At 42.6% G+C, this 17,541-nt stretch overlaps 1 protein-coding gene across 3 annotated transcripts in view; it reads right to left on the reverse strand.

Moving 5' to 3' along the window:
• The window catches only part of SFMBT1 (Scm like with four mbt domains 1), a 79,996-nt gene that overhangs the window by 27,061 nt on the left and 35,394 nt on the right, over positions 1 to 17,541 (reverse strand). For 2 of the 3 annotated variants that reach the window (XM_054838691.1, XM_054838689.1), the window contains exons 2-3: positions 10,612 to 10,768; positions 4,092 to 4,186 (exon numbers count right to left, since the gene is read on the reverse strand). In XM_054838691.1, coding sequence (XP_054694666.1) covers positions 4,092 to 4,186; positions 10,612 to 10,639 — 123 coding nt within the window. In that variant the 5' untranslated portion in view covers positions 10,640 to 10,768. Of the gene's footprint in view, positions 1 to 4,091; positions 4,187 to 10,611; positions 10,780 to 17,541 lie in introns of all 3 variants that reach the window. The other variant, XM_054838690.1, reaches the window with a different exon arrangement.

Below are 17,541 nucleotides of genomic sequence, written 5' to 3' on the forward strand. Positions count from 1 at the left end.
ACGGCCTCAGTCTTAATTAAAAAAAAAAATCTAACATGTCGATCCCCTGTTCTCAGCTGAATGTAACCGGTGTTTTCTTTTTAAGTGGTCCCAAGTTCCATTTCCTCTTTGAATCAACTGCAAGAAAGGCTTTCAGTATGATGCAGATGCAGTAGATATTTTCTGGGTTATTTATTACCAGTTCTGCGCTGACGGTTCAGTAACTGCCATAGCTATTATAGTCTCATCAGCCAGCACATACTGGTTTGCTAAAAATAAAACTGAGAGAACCATACCAGAAAGAAAAGCATATGCCTCTGTTAACTGTTCACATCCTTTAGGGTAATACCGTTTACTTAGAGAAACCCCTTCTTAGAAACAAGATCAGCAGGACCCAATACCTGTAGGCGTTTTGAAGTGGTATTACAGAGGTCATCTCTTCAAAAAGGTATTGTCTTGCTGAAGAGATATTACTAAAGACTTCCTATTCTGATTCCTGAGAGAAAAGCCATGAGCTCGACACAAAGTCTGAGGAACTGGGAAATCTGTGCAGCTCTCTGTACCCAAACTTTCAGCAAAGCCTCATGGTGGAGAGAGCTGCACCAGCAACACATGGAGCTTTCCCTGAAGTCAGGTGCATTTTTCTAACACTGCCATTTATGTTCCCCGGTGGATATAGCAGACACCAAGAAGTTAGCACCCTCTCCTGGCAGCTGGGCAAGACGACATCACTAAGTGGTTTAAAACACAAAACTTTGTTTCTTTAGGCTGGCTCACTGAGCAGACTTGCTACCGGGAGATATTGTGGATGAGCTCTGAGAGTATTTTCTTTGGAGCAGTGGGTCTGAGAGCGGCAGCTTCCTGCTACACATACGTAGAGATGGCCACGAACGGTTAGTGACAGCACTGCTTAGGCAGCTCCGGCCCCTGGTCCCTCCTTCCCTCCAAGCGTTATCCCCCTGCTTTGTGCCATGTCACAGGTCAGACCTGGGGACCTGATCCAGCTCAGCAGGAGATAACAGACAAAGAACAGACAAAAAGTATTAAGAGCATGCAAGAACACACAGCAAATACATGTGTTCAGATGACATTGAACACTAACTTATATATGTGTGTAAACATATATTAAAATAAGTTGCAGAAAGGAATTTAAAAGAGCATTCAACAATTCTAGAGAAAGTGTATTTAGATTTGGAGAGGATGACAACATGCAGTGCAGCTCCAGGTTTTTTGTAAGCTCTTCTTCCCGCTAGATTGTAGACAAAACACTCACTTTGATCTCAATATTGTTTAATTTTTAAAATGCAAACAAATAAAACATTAGAACATGCTTAATTTGAGGAAGTAGCTTACATTTTCCAATGCGTCTTGCTCATAGTAAGAGCAAAACTTTCAGAATTAATATAAGCACAGAAATACAAAAAAGTCCCCTCTCCCATCAGCAAGTCTAGTGCTTTGCTAACGCAGGCTGTGTAATCATCGATTGTATTTTCTTAACCTGATCGCATACTCTCCTACAACATGGGTTAGGGATTTCTCACCCAGAACTCATAATGGGAGGCTGGTCAGTCTTGCTACTCCAGTATTTAAAAAGAACCAAACAAAAACCTTAAGCTTCCATCTAAAATTTATTTATATTAATTAGTTTACTTATTTATACATGCCCATTCCCTCTTGTGCCAATATTATTTTTGAGCTTAGTTTTTTCCACTGTTTTTTTTGAGAATACAAAAGTAGTTCCCTCTTAGCTCTCCTGACAGTAGATCATAAAAATCTGTCATTCTTCAAGTCAAGCAAGTAGCACCACGGATTCCAACCACCAGTTGCACCAGTTGCTAGCACAGAGACATCACTGCCTATATGCTCTCCACTGAAAATCTCTCACCTGATGTATCCTGGAATCACACTAACATTCTTTTAAGGCTTCATCACACAGATAGGCTGTTGCTATCCACTGGGAGGCACTGAGGTTCTCCTCCTCTACCTTTTCCAAACCATTGCCTTCTAATGGACAGCAAAAATCCTGAGTATGTGACTTTGCACTACTGAATTTCTATTAACAGCGAGATCTAGGTGATGTGATGCTGCTGTAAGTACACTCCTCTCTCTGCTCGTCAATTTGGTGTCAGCATTAACTTTCCAGAATTTTATGCCAAGCTTATTACAGAGAACATCACAATTGGCCTCCAGGCAAATTCTAAGGGAACTCTGATGGCTCCCCTTGTGAACATGCAAGCATCTATTCTCACGATCTCTCACGACCCCCTGCGCAGCACTGCTGGCACCCCGAGTTCCTGGGCCAGCTCCCTGTGCTGGGTGCGGAGCACGGCCAGCCCAGCTCCCCCAGCCCAGCTCCGCCGCCGCACTGCCCACAAGAGGGCACCCAATGCAGCAGAAAAGGACTGGGCGACGCGGCCAGGCTTTGCCCACAGCTGCTCGCTAAAGCACTCCCCACGACAATGTTACTTGCAGCAGCCAAACCGTACCGTGTTCTACGCAAACAGGGAATAATAACAATACAAACCATGGATTTTTTTTTTTTTTAAACCTAATTGTATTTTTACTGACCGTGGCCACGGTAATCAGACCTCTTGTTTGACACAGCTAAGTTGGCAAAGAGCGCAGTGCAAGGGTAACAAAGTCATTCAAAGTGTGTCTCCTGCCGATTATCAAAATATAGCTGCAGTGTTAATTCAGCTGGCCACCGCTGTAAAGCTGGTGTTACAATTAGTTTGTATAATGTCCGAGCTATGATAGCAAGGTTCCTTAACTGCGATCATGTAAAGTAAACCACGCCAGAGGAGCAGACAGGCTGCTACTCGCAATACTGCAAAATTGCTCCAATTCCATACTGCTCCCTCAATGCGGGCTGCATGGACACCACCAGTCTGAGTAAGCTTGCTCTTGCTAGAGCCTGAGTACACCATGGAAAAACAAAGCAAGCATAGGCCTCTCCCCTTCAGAACTTAAATACCTGAATGTTTATTTTGAACAAAAAGCTTACAATTACATCCCAGTGTATGGAAGAGCCTCTGCAAAGTCTGCACTTACTGTGCATCTTTATTACTAACACAACTGCCATATTTTAATAGATTCTTTAATTTTTTGCACTTCTGCAGGTTACCTTAGGACTCAAAATGCTTTGTGATCCTTCACGAACAGACCTCAGTTTGTTTTCCTGACGATTTAAGTCTACTGTACTGAAAGTGGTGATACTGGACCCAAAAGCCTGAACATCACGGAGTGTTTTCCAAGCAATGTGCCACACACAAGTCACTACCCTCGCTGCCAAGGTAAAAGACTCAGAGCCAGTCTTTGAAAGACTATTAAACAGTAACTGTAATAAAGAGTTGGATAAGGATATAGGCTGGCAGCCTGGAAGGTGTTTCAATTGTTGGCAAGGGGTTTGGAAACCAGCACTACGCAGCTCACCTTCACTGACGACCCTGTACGAGAAGGCAGACTTCACATTTAGATCTCCCCCAATGGGATGGTACACTCCAGGATTTTACCAACAAACATTTGATTAAAGATATCCAAGGGCAAAGACAAGGGCTTATCAAGACTTCATCCTATCCACTAAGCCCGTGCTCAACAATTATCCTAATCAGTTTTCTAACTACTACAGTCAAGTGTTTGGCAGAGCTATTATTTTCTCCTTGGCCTCCTTGAGAGCAACCATTAAAACCTTCTTTGAGAGCGCATTTAAATGCTGCTGTTCAAGAACCGTGCCACTAACTTCCTAAAGCTAGCTCCTCCATAGGATGTCCAGTAGCAATCACCAAAAGAAGAAAGAGACTGGCCAGTTTGGGCTTTATGAGGAAAAAAAAAAAAAAAAAAAAAAATCAAAATCAAGCTTATCTTCTGGTGCAGAAAAGACTTGGAGCCGCTTAACTTTCAGTATGTAGGGATGGGATTATCCTGTGCTATGTACAGAGAGGAAGACAAGAAACAATAATAAAAATTCCTAATTTCTCATTACTCTAAGAAACAGGATTCTAGTTAGTCTTCCAGATTCGAGAGCATCAGCTCATTCAAAGAAACTCCAAACATTCAGTGTATTAAAAAAACAATGTAGGAGATGGTAGGTAAACCCACACTCCCTTACTCACATGTTTAAAAGATCCATGAGGGGCTGCAGTTGCTCCTGTGTCTTCCAGATACTCATCCCAATTGAATTCCATTTCTTCCACACTGGAACCAGCATCTGGAAGAGAAGGCAAACACCTTCTATTTAGCAACCTGTTGGCATAAGTTTTAGGCTACTAGGAACTACAGCAAAACCCACTTCAATTCCAAATGACTGACTACACAAGTGCGCAATGAATTTACGCATTTCAATACACAGACAACGCTATTTAACCTTTCTTTGTACATGAAGGGCACTTTAAGTTGGATTTGGTCTGAAAAATAGTGAGATCCTGAGGATTTTGTTTAAGGCACAAATTGTTTAAAAGCCAGAAGAGTTCCGTATTCTTATCAACAAATACAAGAGACTCAAAACTCTGGGCACCTGGGACCATCAGTATATTAAATTAAAAACCATCCAGAAAACAGTAATACCAATAGTAAGAGGTTTGAAAAGAAAGGCTAAAACAAAATTGAAATATGACTCCCCTCTTTTTTAAGTTAGATATCACTTATTTAGATGTTATAAAACACCAAAAGCACAGAGAAGGATTCAGGGTAGTTCTAAGGAAAACAGCCCAAGACACAACTGAAATCAAGAACACTCAAATTAGTCACTTAAAAAAAACCCCAGCTCATAAGGTATAACAGCTTCTTTAGACCAAGAAAACCTCATTTCTGGATGCATTTAAAGCAAAAATGTGCTAAAACCACTCAAGCCACAGTTGAAAACTCACTCAGGCTGTTAGGGAAGCAATCGGCTGTAGTGAGCCACACTACCCATTAGTCTGATGTTCTATTACTATTGTCAAGCCTGTCCCCCAGCCCCGGTGGTCTCCCCTTCACTTCTTGGCTCACTTCCCTTCTCCCCTCCTATTCCTGTTTTCTCCAATGTGTAACCTGCTCTGCTGAAAAGACACCACAGCCCACACAGGTTGGATCTCAGGTCCCCTGGTTCGTTCAGCACGCCACCCCATTATATTTTTCCTGCAGGCACAGTATGGGATGACCAGGGAGGGTCCCACCTCACATAAGCAGCATTTTTAACCTCAGCACACAAACTACAATGTCAGGTTCGGCAGCGAAAGAGATAGCAGTGATATGACATAAAAGTAAAGCTTTTCACTTTCACTTTTAGACTGATTCTACCATGTGTGCCATAGTTGGCTTTATGAATGAATACAAGATATTTTCATCTCTCACTACCAGGAAACGTGATACTTTGTTTATATTTGAAAACAGAGAAATCGCTGTGTATCACAAGCAAGGGGAGAGCTCAGCAAAGGTTACAGGACACCACCATTTCCTACACACTCAGCCTTTCTTAGGACAGGTGGTAACTGTTCTTTCAAGGAGTAGTAGTTCGAGTAGGAAACATTATGTGTCCAAAAAAAATGAATGAAATACTATTACATACCCTTATCAGATCCATGGACATGCTGACAACCTGCTAAGCATGCTTCACAGCAGTTCTTAGGCCTCGAATAGAGAGGAGCAAATATTTGCCCAGAAGTCTGAGCTACTTTAAATCATCTAAAAAACCTACAACTCCTGAGTTTAAAGTAGGTTCATTTTCTCTTCAAACCAACTTTCCATTGTAATTCTAGGAATTATCATTTCCTCAAATTTAGAAATGTATATTCAGTTAGCTTTTGTTTGCTGATGACAGTATCTGTTTTAAAGGCAGCTCTTATCTCTCCCAAGCCCAGTTTCATTTTGCTATTTTTAAACAACCACAATTGGTTATATTGGCCTTGCATAAGCCTCAGAGCTCAAAAAATTCAGAGCTTGAATATCACCATCACTTTTAGGGGATAATTTTTAACTTACTATAGAAATAACCTGGAGAAGGACAGGAGTTAAGTAATTTTATTTTTTTTTTTAGGGAGTAAAGAAGTTAAGGCACAGACCACAGCTGTTTGTAAATTAGGGTGGAGCTGATCAAAGCTTTGGCTGCAAGTCATTCTAAGAAAAATATTTCATTGCAAAATGTTGTTAAAACATTAATTTTTCTTAACTCATTAAAACAGCATTTTACAATAATATAACTATAAAAAAGTTTAAGTTCACAGCCACAGAACCAAAGTGGGAAGAAATATCAGCTCAAACACAACATCTGTGGTCAGTCAAAACCAAGAGCAAACTCTGTCTGATTTTTCTTCTGCGTATTGAAAGCCAGCTCACCCTTTCCCACCGAAAAGCACCTGGCTGCTCAACAGCAGCAACAACCCCACTTTCATCCAGCTCCAAACAGCACTTCGCATGTAAAAAGCGCTGCTTGCAACGTCTAATGCATTCCTGTTTGAAGAGAAACATAAAGCAACGTGACTGCTCTGTGCTTTTTAACAAGTTTGAAAGCCAAGTAGCTCGACTTGGGAATACTACGCAGACCTTGAGGTTTTCCAGCCGTGCTCTTTACCAGCCGCTTGCAGCACCAAGCCTTCAATAAGGTGTTATCATCAGATAACTGTCTGCGGGGCAGTTAAGCTCCTTAAATGAGGCACAGGTCACTTAACACACTGAAAGGGTCAATTAGTAACTTATGTTGCCACTTAATTACTACAAGGAGCTCCCGAGAAAGCCAGTTTGCATGCTGCTCCAGCCACCCTTTGCCTCTAACTACGGTTAAAACCAGTTCCCAACTGGATCGGAGTTACCAGAGGTCCTTTGTCACTCCACTAATCCATGGTCTCTGTATGTTTTCATATCCAGAAGAGCTGTTTCCTTCCAGGTCTGTGCTGCGGTGAGAAGGGCTTAGATTGCTTTGTACTGTACAGTGCCCAAACCTCACCAGCACACCCAGAAGCTCTCTTGCAACTCATTTTTCATAGGAAAAATAAAATAATAATAAAAAAAAAATCACAAATTCATGTTCAACACTCACTGTAAATTTCATACTCTTCCTGCTTTATTTTAGGGAGTTTTGGTGAGAGGGATTTTTTTTAAAACTTATATAAAAAAGCACCCAGAACTTTTGCTGTTCCATTCATTCATGAGGTCAACTCAGCTTACGTTTACACTTTACTATGGTTTTACAATTAAACGAGACTAGATGATTAGCCTTGCACTTCAACCATTGAGCACGCAGAGCTGGGGAGTTCAGGTGCTTTCCATCCTTTCCGAGGCCAACACAACTGAGGGCCCTGCTTAGCTACAGGATTTAACAAATCTATCTGCTGCTTCTCATACACAGCCCTGCCACAGCATTCCAGGTTATTCAGTGCAGCACTTACTGAATCAATGTGGAACATGAAAAGCTCATTGAATAAAGCTCCAAGCAAAAATGCTGTATGAGGTTTCATAGTGAGAGCAGTAAATTAGTTTTTTAATTGTGACACGCAGCAGGACTACATAAACCATGAAAAAAATCTCAGAAATCAAGCATCTATTTTTTGACATGTGAATGCAGAAACACTCCAAGAGCGTGGCAAAGGGACATCTCCCTGGTAAGGCTGACGCTTGCTGGAAATCTTTTGAGACACAGAATCCAATCACTTTTCTGGTTTTATTGGCAGGACAGTTGCAGCAGAGCAAGCTCTGTTTAAATCAAGCTTTTGATCCAGTCTGTTGGTATTTTTTGCAAGACCCTGTAAAACAGCACTGTCCTCGCAGGTTAGCGGATCCTGGGATACACAGAGGACCAGTTTAATGAAGCTACATTCCTGAGGAGCCATACATTATATCAAACGTCCTCAGCAGTCTGAGTTCAAACTACTCAATAAAACCTCAGATATTTACACCAGAAATCCTCGCTACTGTGAAAAAACTTGCAAATTAACATGACAGATGACAACAAGCAAAACTATTTAATCCATTTAATCCTAAACCACAATATATTAATCTAATGCTGCATGGGTGTACATATATGTATGTTCTCTCTTTCTCTCGATATCCTTAATTGCTGCAAGTCCGAAATAAATTCAGCTTTCTACTACACGGAGACATATTTTTCTGTATTGGACAAGATGACTGAGCCACTTGGTAGCATAGTAGCAAAGCATAACTTTGGCAAAGGCAGGGAAAGAAATCAGATGCGATTCTCATCTCTGTGGCCCCACCACACAACTAGTTTTTGTCAGTAAAGCTTTCAAATCAAGCTAACATCTTCTCCTATAAAATCTGAGAAGTGTCCTGCAGAGGTTCTGTGGAGAATGCTTATCCACTCTGGAGGTGAGAAAATTGTCTGTAAGAATTAGAAGTTTCCTAGGCAGGTATATCACTTGCCATTTATCACTATTTCTACTAGCATTACTGTGAACACTAACTCTTCCTTTCTGAATTTTACCATGAATTACGTCCTGCTGCTCTCTGATACGTACAGGAAGAGAAATAATACTGAATTGTACCATTTGGACACAAGAAGGTAGTGAAATATGAAGGACATAGCCCTTAAAAATACCTGCAATGGAAACAGTCTACACCAGACTGGTTTGCTCTTTGGATTCAAGTTAAATTCTCACCACAAATAATTTTCATGCATCTTTAACGTGATTTAGTTGAAGACTGTCATATTGGACATTTAAGTATATCACATTCAAGTCTGCAAGACCTTCAATTAAGGCTAACCTAAAGGTTTCTCACCCTGAAACTTAAGATATATTTCAATCTGATTTTAATAACAGTTAATCTTTTCCATCTATAGCAGCTGCAAGGCCATGAATAAAGACAGGTTGGAATTTCAGTAGCTGAGAAAGATTGTGACAAGAATGAAAGTTGTCTCTTCCCCTTGTAGTGCAGGAGAGCATCACAACCAACAACCTCGACCACTGTCTGGGTTCTTATAGGCAGAGAGCCCGTACGTAAAAAACAAAAAGATGGAGAGGAATCTCCAAAAACTGCTAAAAACACCAAGTGGAAAAAAATTACACCAGTCAAAGAATATGAAGGGAACGTTCCAGTAGCGGTTGGGACTGGTCTATCTCAAAGCACTTCAGGAAACTCTGTCAGAGGGCACAACAAACCCAATGTGCTTATGCTTTGCTTACACGGGTAGCATTTGCTGGAAACTACCTTTGAACTCAGCAAGGAAAGCTCTCTTCAGTTATTGCTTGCTTTTCACAGCCACCTGTACTCAAACCAGGCACAAAAAGGATGCTCAGGAAAATAGCTGTTGAGTAATTTCAAGACAGTATCAAACCCTTCCTAGCTATTCCAAAAGAAGACTGTCTGACCTCTGGTACTTTTTGAGGAAGATGGAAAAATGCCAATAAAGGTTTCAGTACAGAGGGATGTGCTATCAGCCTGTGAACACCCCATCGCTGACCACTTATACATCTCCTCACTGTTCTCAGCTGCTCAAAGCCTTTTCTCTTTCTTACACTATGTGACAGAAGTTAGCAGTTTCCGCTAGCAGAGGAACCAGTATTTGCATGTGCCTGGAGACATTCTGCATACTTGTGTATGCTGCTTTTTCTTGCTTATTTGAGGATAAAATGTTGACAACTACTTGACTGATTTGCTATAATTAATAATCAAAAAGCATATTTCAGCATCATAAAGCAGATGATAGCATTCTGCTAAAAGCACTGTAGATTAAAATCATGTTTAACATTTCCTCAGTAACACTGACAGCAATTAGACCTCCATAAAATAAAGGTACAAAAGTTACCAACAGTGAATTGTCCTATGAGAAGAGCTGCTTTTTGGACAAGTACCAAAGGAAAGTAATACTCAAGATAAAATCCTAATCCAACTGTTTACACTGGTAACTACAAATGAAAGTTTACTTTATATGAATTGTACCAACACTGTAGGTAGGGACCTCCTCAAGGAAAAGGAAGAAACCATGGCAGACAAGGCAGAAAAACAGATGGTCCCTACCCCCATTAGTGTATACAATCCCAGAACTGTTTCAGAAAGCTGTTAGTATCCCCAGCCATCCCAGACTGACACTCTTCCCAGCCTGGTGTTTCAAGGTGAACCAAAACCTGAGCTAATTTATCATAATATACCACTCTGCAGCAGATTAGGAGCTGATATCCTAAGCCCACCAAAGTGGGCACACCAAGGCACATCAGAAAAACAGAACAGATTACAATGCCAGCAAACAACTTCAGTTATCTGACTTTTTAAACCAGCAGCACAACCTTGTTGAAATATTAAGAACAAGATGAACATGACAGAACAAGATAGTATTAACCATTTTGATGGACAAACGCCTTAAAATTGTAGTGTTAAAGCCATTCAGCTTTTCATAGGCCCATCTCATAGTGGTACCATGAAGAGGAAACACACAGCTTCTTAAAAATACAATTACTAAGGTGGGTCGGATTTTGTTCTCCTTTAAGCCAATGATACACTCTGCTTTTGAAATAGAGCAATAACAAACATAAGCCCCGTAGCCAGAATCTAACCCAGAGTCATTGAAATTTGAATTTCTCCCTGTATACAGTACATAGCATCAGACATACGGACATGAAACATTCACTGTGCTCATCTTTGTTCCATCACACTTGCCAAGTTTTTCGAGGATTGTTTAGCCAGAGAGCTCAGCCGGACTATTACCTGCATCATACTGCTGTTCTCCATTCATCTCCACAGTAGCCCAGTGGTTATTTAGAGCAGCCAGAAGCGGGGGAATCCGAGGCTGTCACGGTTTGGTGGTCATGAGTTGCCTTCCACCTTTGATTCTACTGGCAGTCAGGACATTCAAGAAGGGATCCTGAAAAAAACCTGAAAGGAACAACTGATAAGAAAATCTTTATGAGATTTTAACTACTTTTAAGATATATTAAAAACACTACCCCAGCAATGAGCCAAAAACCTTAAAGCAAACAAGAGCATCTCACTGTGTCTACATATGTTTAGCTATTCCACCTGAGACCAAACTAATTGTAGAAAAAAAAATTTCCTAAATCAGTCAATTATAAAGCTGACTTTCAACATCTCTTCAGCCCCCCAATGAATCCACCAGTCTCAAAAGCTCCTTGAACCCTTCACAAGGCTAAAGAAGCTAGGAACTAACCAAGTCATGGATTAGGAACAAGACAAAACAAGAATCCAACTCCTTTGTCACCTGGACCAACAAAAATGTCTAAAGTCAAGAAAGGCAAACTGATACTGGCAAAGAAAGAGCACAGCAAGGCTTACAACACGTCTGCTCAGGCTGTGGGTTTCTAATACTTTAGCCATTTGCTTTCCACAAGCCTTCAGGTAATTTGCAGCTCTGGTCTTGAACACCTATAAGACAAGTTTAAATATACGCATACATTTTAAACTTACTAGATTCTTAACAGTTCAACCAAGTACTTTGAAGAAGTAGTTCTATTGCAGGGAAGTTTAGGTGGGAGAGCGACTGCTTCTGCCAGCTTGTCTGCCCCATTCCTCAGTGGTCTCAGAGCAAACAGAGAAGGCAGCTCCCATAATCCCAGGCAGGAGTCGGCAGATGCCCATGGCTGGGACCAGAAAGGGCAGTGTCACTGCCATTTTTAGGCTCCCATGGTCCCCAGGCAAAGCAAATTAATCAGGATGTGCCTCTACCATTTAGACACAGAGAACTTGGAAAGAAAAAAAAAAGGAAAAAACCACCCCACCTTCCCAAAGTACTATAATTCCATTTTGTGAAGGATGTACATGGTTTACTTGTAAAACTTTAAGTGTAGTAGGCTGCAAATGACTGTGTGTCCTGAGCATGTCTGTGGAGCATCCAGGCTTGCTAGCTAGCAATCTCATAGAATCATAGAACGGTTTGGGTTGGAAGGGACCTTAAAGCCCATCTAGTCCCAACCCCCTGCCATGGGCAGGGACACCCTCCACTAGCCCAGGTTGCCCAAAGCCCCACCCAACCTGGCCTTGAACACTGCCAGGGAGCCAGGGGCAGCCACAGCTTCTCTGGGCAACCTGTGCCAGTGCCTCACCACCTTCACAGGGAAGAATTTCTTCCCAATATCTAACCTAAATCTCCTCTCCTTCAGCTTAAGGCCATTCCCCCTTGTCCTGTCACTCCCTGCCCTTGTAAACAGCCCCTCTCCAGCTTTCCTGTAGCCCCTTCAGGTACGGGAAGGCTGCTCTAAGGTCTCCCCAGAGCCTTCTCTTCTCCAGGCTGAACAATCCCAACTCTCTCAGCTTGTCTTCACAGGAGAGGTTCTCCAGCCCTCTGAGCGTATTTGTGGCCTCCCCTGGACTCGCTCCAACAGCTCCATGTCTCTCCTGTACTGGGCCCCCCAGAGCTGGACGCAGTACTCCAGGTGGGGTCTCACAAGAGCGGAGCAGAGGGGCAGGATCACCTCCCTCGACCTGCTGGTCACGCTGCCTGTGATGCAGCCCAGGACACGGTTGGCCTTCTGGGCTGCAAGCGCACGCTGCCAGCTCATGTTGAGCTTCTCATCAATCAATATCCCCAAGTCCTTCTCCTCAGGGCTGCTTTCAATCCATTCCTCGCCCAGCCTATAGTCGTGCTTGGGATTGCGCTGACCCATGTGCGGGACCTTGCACTTGGCCTTGTTGCACTTCATGCAGTTCGCACGGGTCCACCTCTCCAGCCTGTCAAGGTCCCTCTGGATGGCATCCCTTCCCTCCAGCGTGTCGACTGCACGACAGAGCTTGGTGTCGTTGGCAAACTTGCTGAGGGTGCACTTGATCCCACTGTCCACGTCACTGACAAAGATGTTAAATGGTGCTGGTCCCAATACTGACCCCCGAGGAATGCCACTCATCACTGGTCTCTGCTTGGACATCGAGCTGTTGACCGCAACTCGTTGAGTGCAACTGTCCAGCCAATTCCTTACCCACCAAGTGATCCATCCGTCAAATCCATGTGTCTCCAATTTAGAGACAAGGATGTTGCGTAGGACAGTATCAAATGGTTTGCCAAGTCCAGGTAGATGACGTCAACTGCTTTTCCCTTAACCATTAATGCTGTAATCCTGCTGTAGAAGGCCACCAAATTTGTCAGGCACAATTTGCCCTTAGTGAAGCCGTGTTGGCTGTCGCCAATCTCCTTATTTTCCATGTGCCTGAGCATACTTTCCAGGAGGATCTGCTCCATAATCTTGCCAGGCAGAGAGGTGAGACTGACCAGACTGCAGTTCCCCACATCTTCCTTTTTTTCCCCTTTTAAAAATTGGGGTTATGTTTCCCCTTTTCCAGTCAGTGAAACTTCACTGAACTGCTATGACTTCTCAAATATGATGGATAGTGGCTTAGCAACTTCATCCGCCAGTTCCCTCAGGACCCGTGGATGCATCTCATCAGGTCCCATAGACTTGTGTACCTTCAGGTTCCTTAGATGCTCTTGAACCTGATCTTCTCCTACAATGGGTGGTTCTTCCTTCTCCTAGTCCCTGCTTTTGCCTTCTGCAACTTGGGCGGCGTGGCTCAAGCACTTGCCATATCACGCAAGTCAAACCAAACTCGAGTCACACTTCAGCTGAAAGCAAGGTGCCAAAATTGTACTGTAGACTGAGCTACAGTCTTTGGCATGAATTTTAGGGAACTGCAGTGCAAAGCACTGAAAAGCCTGGCTGAAATCTCCTGTACACAACACTAGTGACTTCATTCACACACAAATAAAACAACAAATTTGAACAGAATTACAGAAATATCCACCAACAGTGCTCAGTGGTGTAGGAAATTCTCAAGTACAATAAAAAATACAGCCAACTTTAAAAAATTTCATTACATGTGAGAATAACATTTTTTAAGAGTAGCAAGAGGTGTCATTAAAAGTTCCTATTGAATGGTAGCTTAATGCCACAAAAATCTACTGTGTAGAAGATATTAATACGGTTATACCCATTATAGCTTCAGGAATGCGTTTGGAAGGAAACTCAGCTGCCAATTTCTGCTATACTGCTTCTAACCTACTGCTCTCCAGCTCAAAAAGACTGTGCTCGGCATATACCTACAAGGTCACAAGTTAACTCCCAAATCAGCTCTGTCCCTATGAGAAAGTTACTGAGAAATTAAGCACTGGTACCAATCTCTATCAACCTCCACCGGATCCTTACGTACTTCTCCAATGCTCTCAGGACAAAGCAGTGCAGGGTAAGCTAACACAACTGCATGTTCCCAGCCTGCCCTTTCTGAAGACTTTCCTCATGTACATAGACTGACAGTGTAAGCTTCCATGTATTCTATCCTTTATGAAGCAATGCTTGAAGATGATGTCACTGGCAACCTGCACGATGCTTGGCACACAGTGAAGACCTAACCAACAAAGTACTTTTTAATCATTAATTAAAATATTTCTTGGTAATGGCCTATCGTAAGTCTATAAGCTGTCACGCTGCTAAGCCAAAACAAAGGCCACGCTGTGAAAAACACCAAGCGAAGCATGTAGTCCAACAAATTTGGAAATATGCCACTGGTTTCTAATAGTGTAGCCCTGGCAAAGAACCCTCACAATTTAATTGCAATTAAGATATTTTTAGTTTATGGTATGCAGCTCTCAATTAACTTCTATAACTAAACTAGGTGATGTAAATCTAACTTAATCTTTCTTTGCAACATGGAAATATTTAAGATATTCCCTTTTCTAACCCCCCCCAAAAAACCCAAACCAAACCCAATACCAAAGAGGCTGTTTATTTAAAAGATGCCAAATACTGGCAGCTCCTGTTGAAGTTGATTGATATTCTGTCCAAGTCAAGTTGGGTAGTTATTCAGGATTTCATAAGCAGCTCTGGTGTTTTATGTACACAAAATTGAGAGTACTTGTAATTAGCACCCGCCATGGCTGATGCTTACAGTCTGGCACCCCAAAGATTATCTTTTGATAAATCTCGAGGGGAGAGGAGCACAAGTGCTGCTGGAACAGAGCTGATTTGGAAATACTTTGGACTCTTCAGTCTCACTTCTGCATTTCAAATCTCCTTTCAGCACATGAAATATTCAGATGTTAGCAACTGGAGGCAGCATTAAAAACAGTTACAGTTCATTAAAGCCAGATGGCTCACTTGAATATGAAAAGAAATCAAACATAAGTTGGATGTTGAATTAAAGTAAATCAGATGGTGTCTGAGCCTTAATATTATTTTAAAACAAAGGCACATGAGACAATGGGGACAGGAGACACCCCTACAGACTGGGGAAGAAGCTACAGATATGATCAGGTTTCAGCAAATTCCTTCATGCAAAAGCATCCAGTAAAACCTATTTCAAAACCCTGTGTCTACCATATAGAGCTTCACTCTGCACAGGCAGGCAGAAAACCTGTTGCAGAGGTCTGTCAGAGCAGGGAAGCGGTTCTTCAGCACCTGAAACCTACAACTCTGCCACTGAATATCAAGATAAATCTACTGCTAACACCAACACGGAAAGGTAAAGGTCTTTTTTGTTATTCTTGGACCATACTCTGGAGGCAGGGGGAGAGGGGGTAAATGTTCCCCAAATGAGATGAGCGAACAGTGAGGTACATTGAGAACTGGCTGAATGGCAGAGCTCAGAGAGTTGTGATAAGCGGCGCAGAGTCTAGTTGGAGACCTGTAGCCAGGGGTCAGTACTGGGACCAGTCTTGTTCAACATACTCATCAATGACCTCAATGAAGGGACAGACTGTACCCTCAGCAAGTTTGCTGATGATACAAAACTGGGAGGAGTGGCCGACACACCAGAAGGCTGAGCTGCCATTCAGCAAGACCTGGACAGGCTGGAGAGTTGCGTGGAGAGGAACCTAATGAAGTTCAACAAAGGCAAGTGTACGGTCCTGCACCTAGGGAGGTATAACCCAAAGCACCAGTACAGGTTAGGGGTTGACCTGCTGGGAAGCAGCTCTGCAAAGAAAGACATGGAACTACTGGAGAGAGTCCAGCTGAGGGCTACGAGGATGATTAGGGGACCGGAGCATCTCTCATGAAGGAAAGCTGACAGAGCTGGGTCTGTTTAGTTAGAAGAGTGAGAGGGGATCTTATCAATGCTTATAAATATCTAAAGGGTGGATGTCAAGAAGATGTGGCCAGACTCTTTTCAGTGGTGCCCAGTGACAGGACAAGGGGCAATGGGCACAAACTGGAACACAGGAAGTCCCATCTCAATATGAGGGAAAAAATCGTTTACTCAGAGGGTGACTGAGCACTGAAAGAGGCTGCCCTGAGAGGTTGTGGAGTCTCCTTCTCTGGAGATATCGAAAACCCACCTGGATGTGCTCCTGTGCAACATGCTCTACGTGATCCTGCTTTAGCAGGGGGGGTTGTACTAGATGGTTTCCAGGTCCCTTCCAACCCCTACCATTCTGTGATTCTGTTCCCACATCCATTCACACATATACCTGTGCTTTTTCACTTCAAGGAAATACTAATTACATGTTCCCTATGAGGGAAAATGACACATGCACTTCATCTAAAGACTTTTTGTAACAAATTCTTTATTGTAGAACTCACAGATATGGCATAAACAGTCCCCTGTTCAGCACATCTTCTAATTAGCCCCAGTGTTTGCAGTGGAGATTCTTCTTGTCATTTCAGGGAAAAAAAAAAATCCAGTCAAAAGCATCCTTCTACTACAAACTTCTGTATGAAAAACATTTGGAAAGAACAATGTGAAGTACAAAACAGGTACAGATGAGTGCCCAGCAGCAGCACTCACCCTTTCCCAGTGTACAGTTATAAATAGGAAACAACCAGCCGTTCCTGTGCTTCCTTGTACATTTTACCTCAGTGACCCCTGCAGTGAATATTCCCAATTCATCTTACTAATGCACAAGCTCATCATAAAAGCTCTTCTGCAGTTAAGATCTAGAACTCTTAAGACAAAAATCAGTTGGAAGGAGACTTTTCCTTCACAAAGACTGCACCAACACTACATGCCAGCGGGCCCAATCCTGCTGCGGCAGTGGACAGAGCTCTGAAATGCAGGAGCACAGACCCTCTCAAGCCTTATTCCCAATGCTGCCGTGTGCAATTGTATTTACAACCTGCGGCCAGCTCCAAACACTCACCTGCCCTCTGCTTTTATTATTATTATTGTAGAAATAAGCAATTTTCACAGCCTGCAAAAGACAACTTCAAGTTGTTTTTTAACTTTTCCTCTAATCTAATAACACTACAATTAATCATAAATACAGGCATCGGCTGCCCTTTTTCCTACAAGATGAGACAGTGGTTCCAGGGAAGAAGGGGGACATGTTACGATCAAGATTTGTATGCAACTGGGTACTTGCAGGCCACACACCTTATCAGCACGTAAGCAGATCTAAGCTAGGTGAAATGCGCGGGGTCTTTACCCTAGGAGATAAGCCAGGTGGAGAACATCAGGCCTTTGGAAAATGCATTTGCACCCTCTCCAAGGACAAAGAGACTCCACCCGGCCTGAGTCTCTGCCAACCCTCACTGATAGGAGAAAGTTAAAAAATGGAAAGGACCATCTAGGATGACAACTTAAGTTGAAGTGGTTTAAATTCCAGTAGAATTTTTTTACAAAAAAAAAAAAAAAAATCTATAGCACAAACAGAACCCAACATAATAAACTGTTTGGGTAGGAGCCAACTGTTTTAGGTCC

The sequence above is a fragment of the Grus americana genome, chromosome 11 (assembly GCF_028858705.1).
Source record: "Grus americana isolate bGruAme1 chromosome 11, bGruAme1.mat, whole genome shotgun sequence".
Lineage (NCBI taxonomy): Eukaryota > Metazoa > Chordata > Aves > Gruiformes > Gruidae > Grus > Grus americana.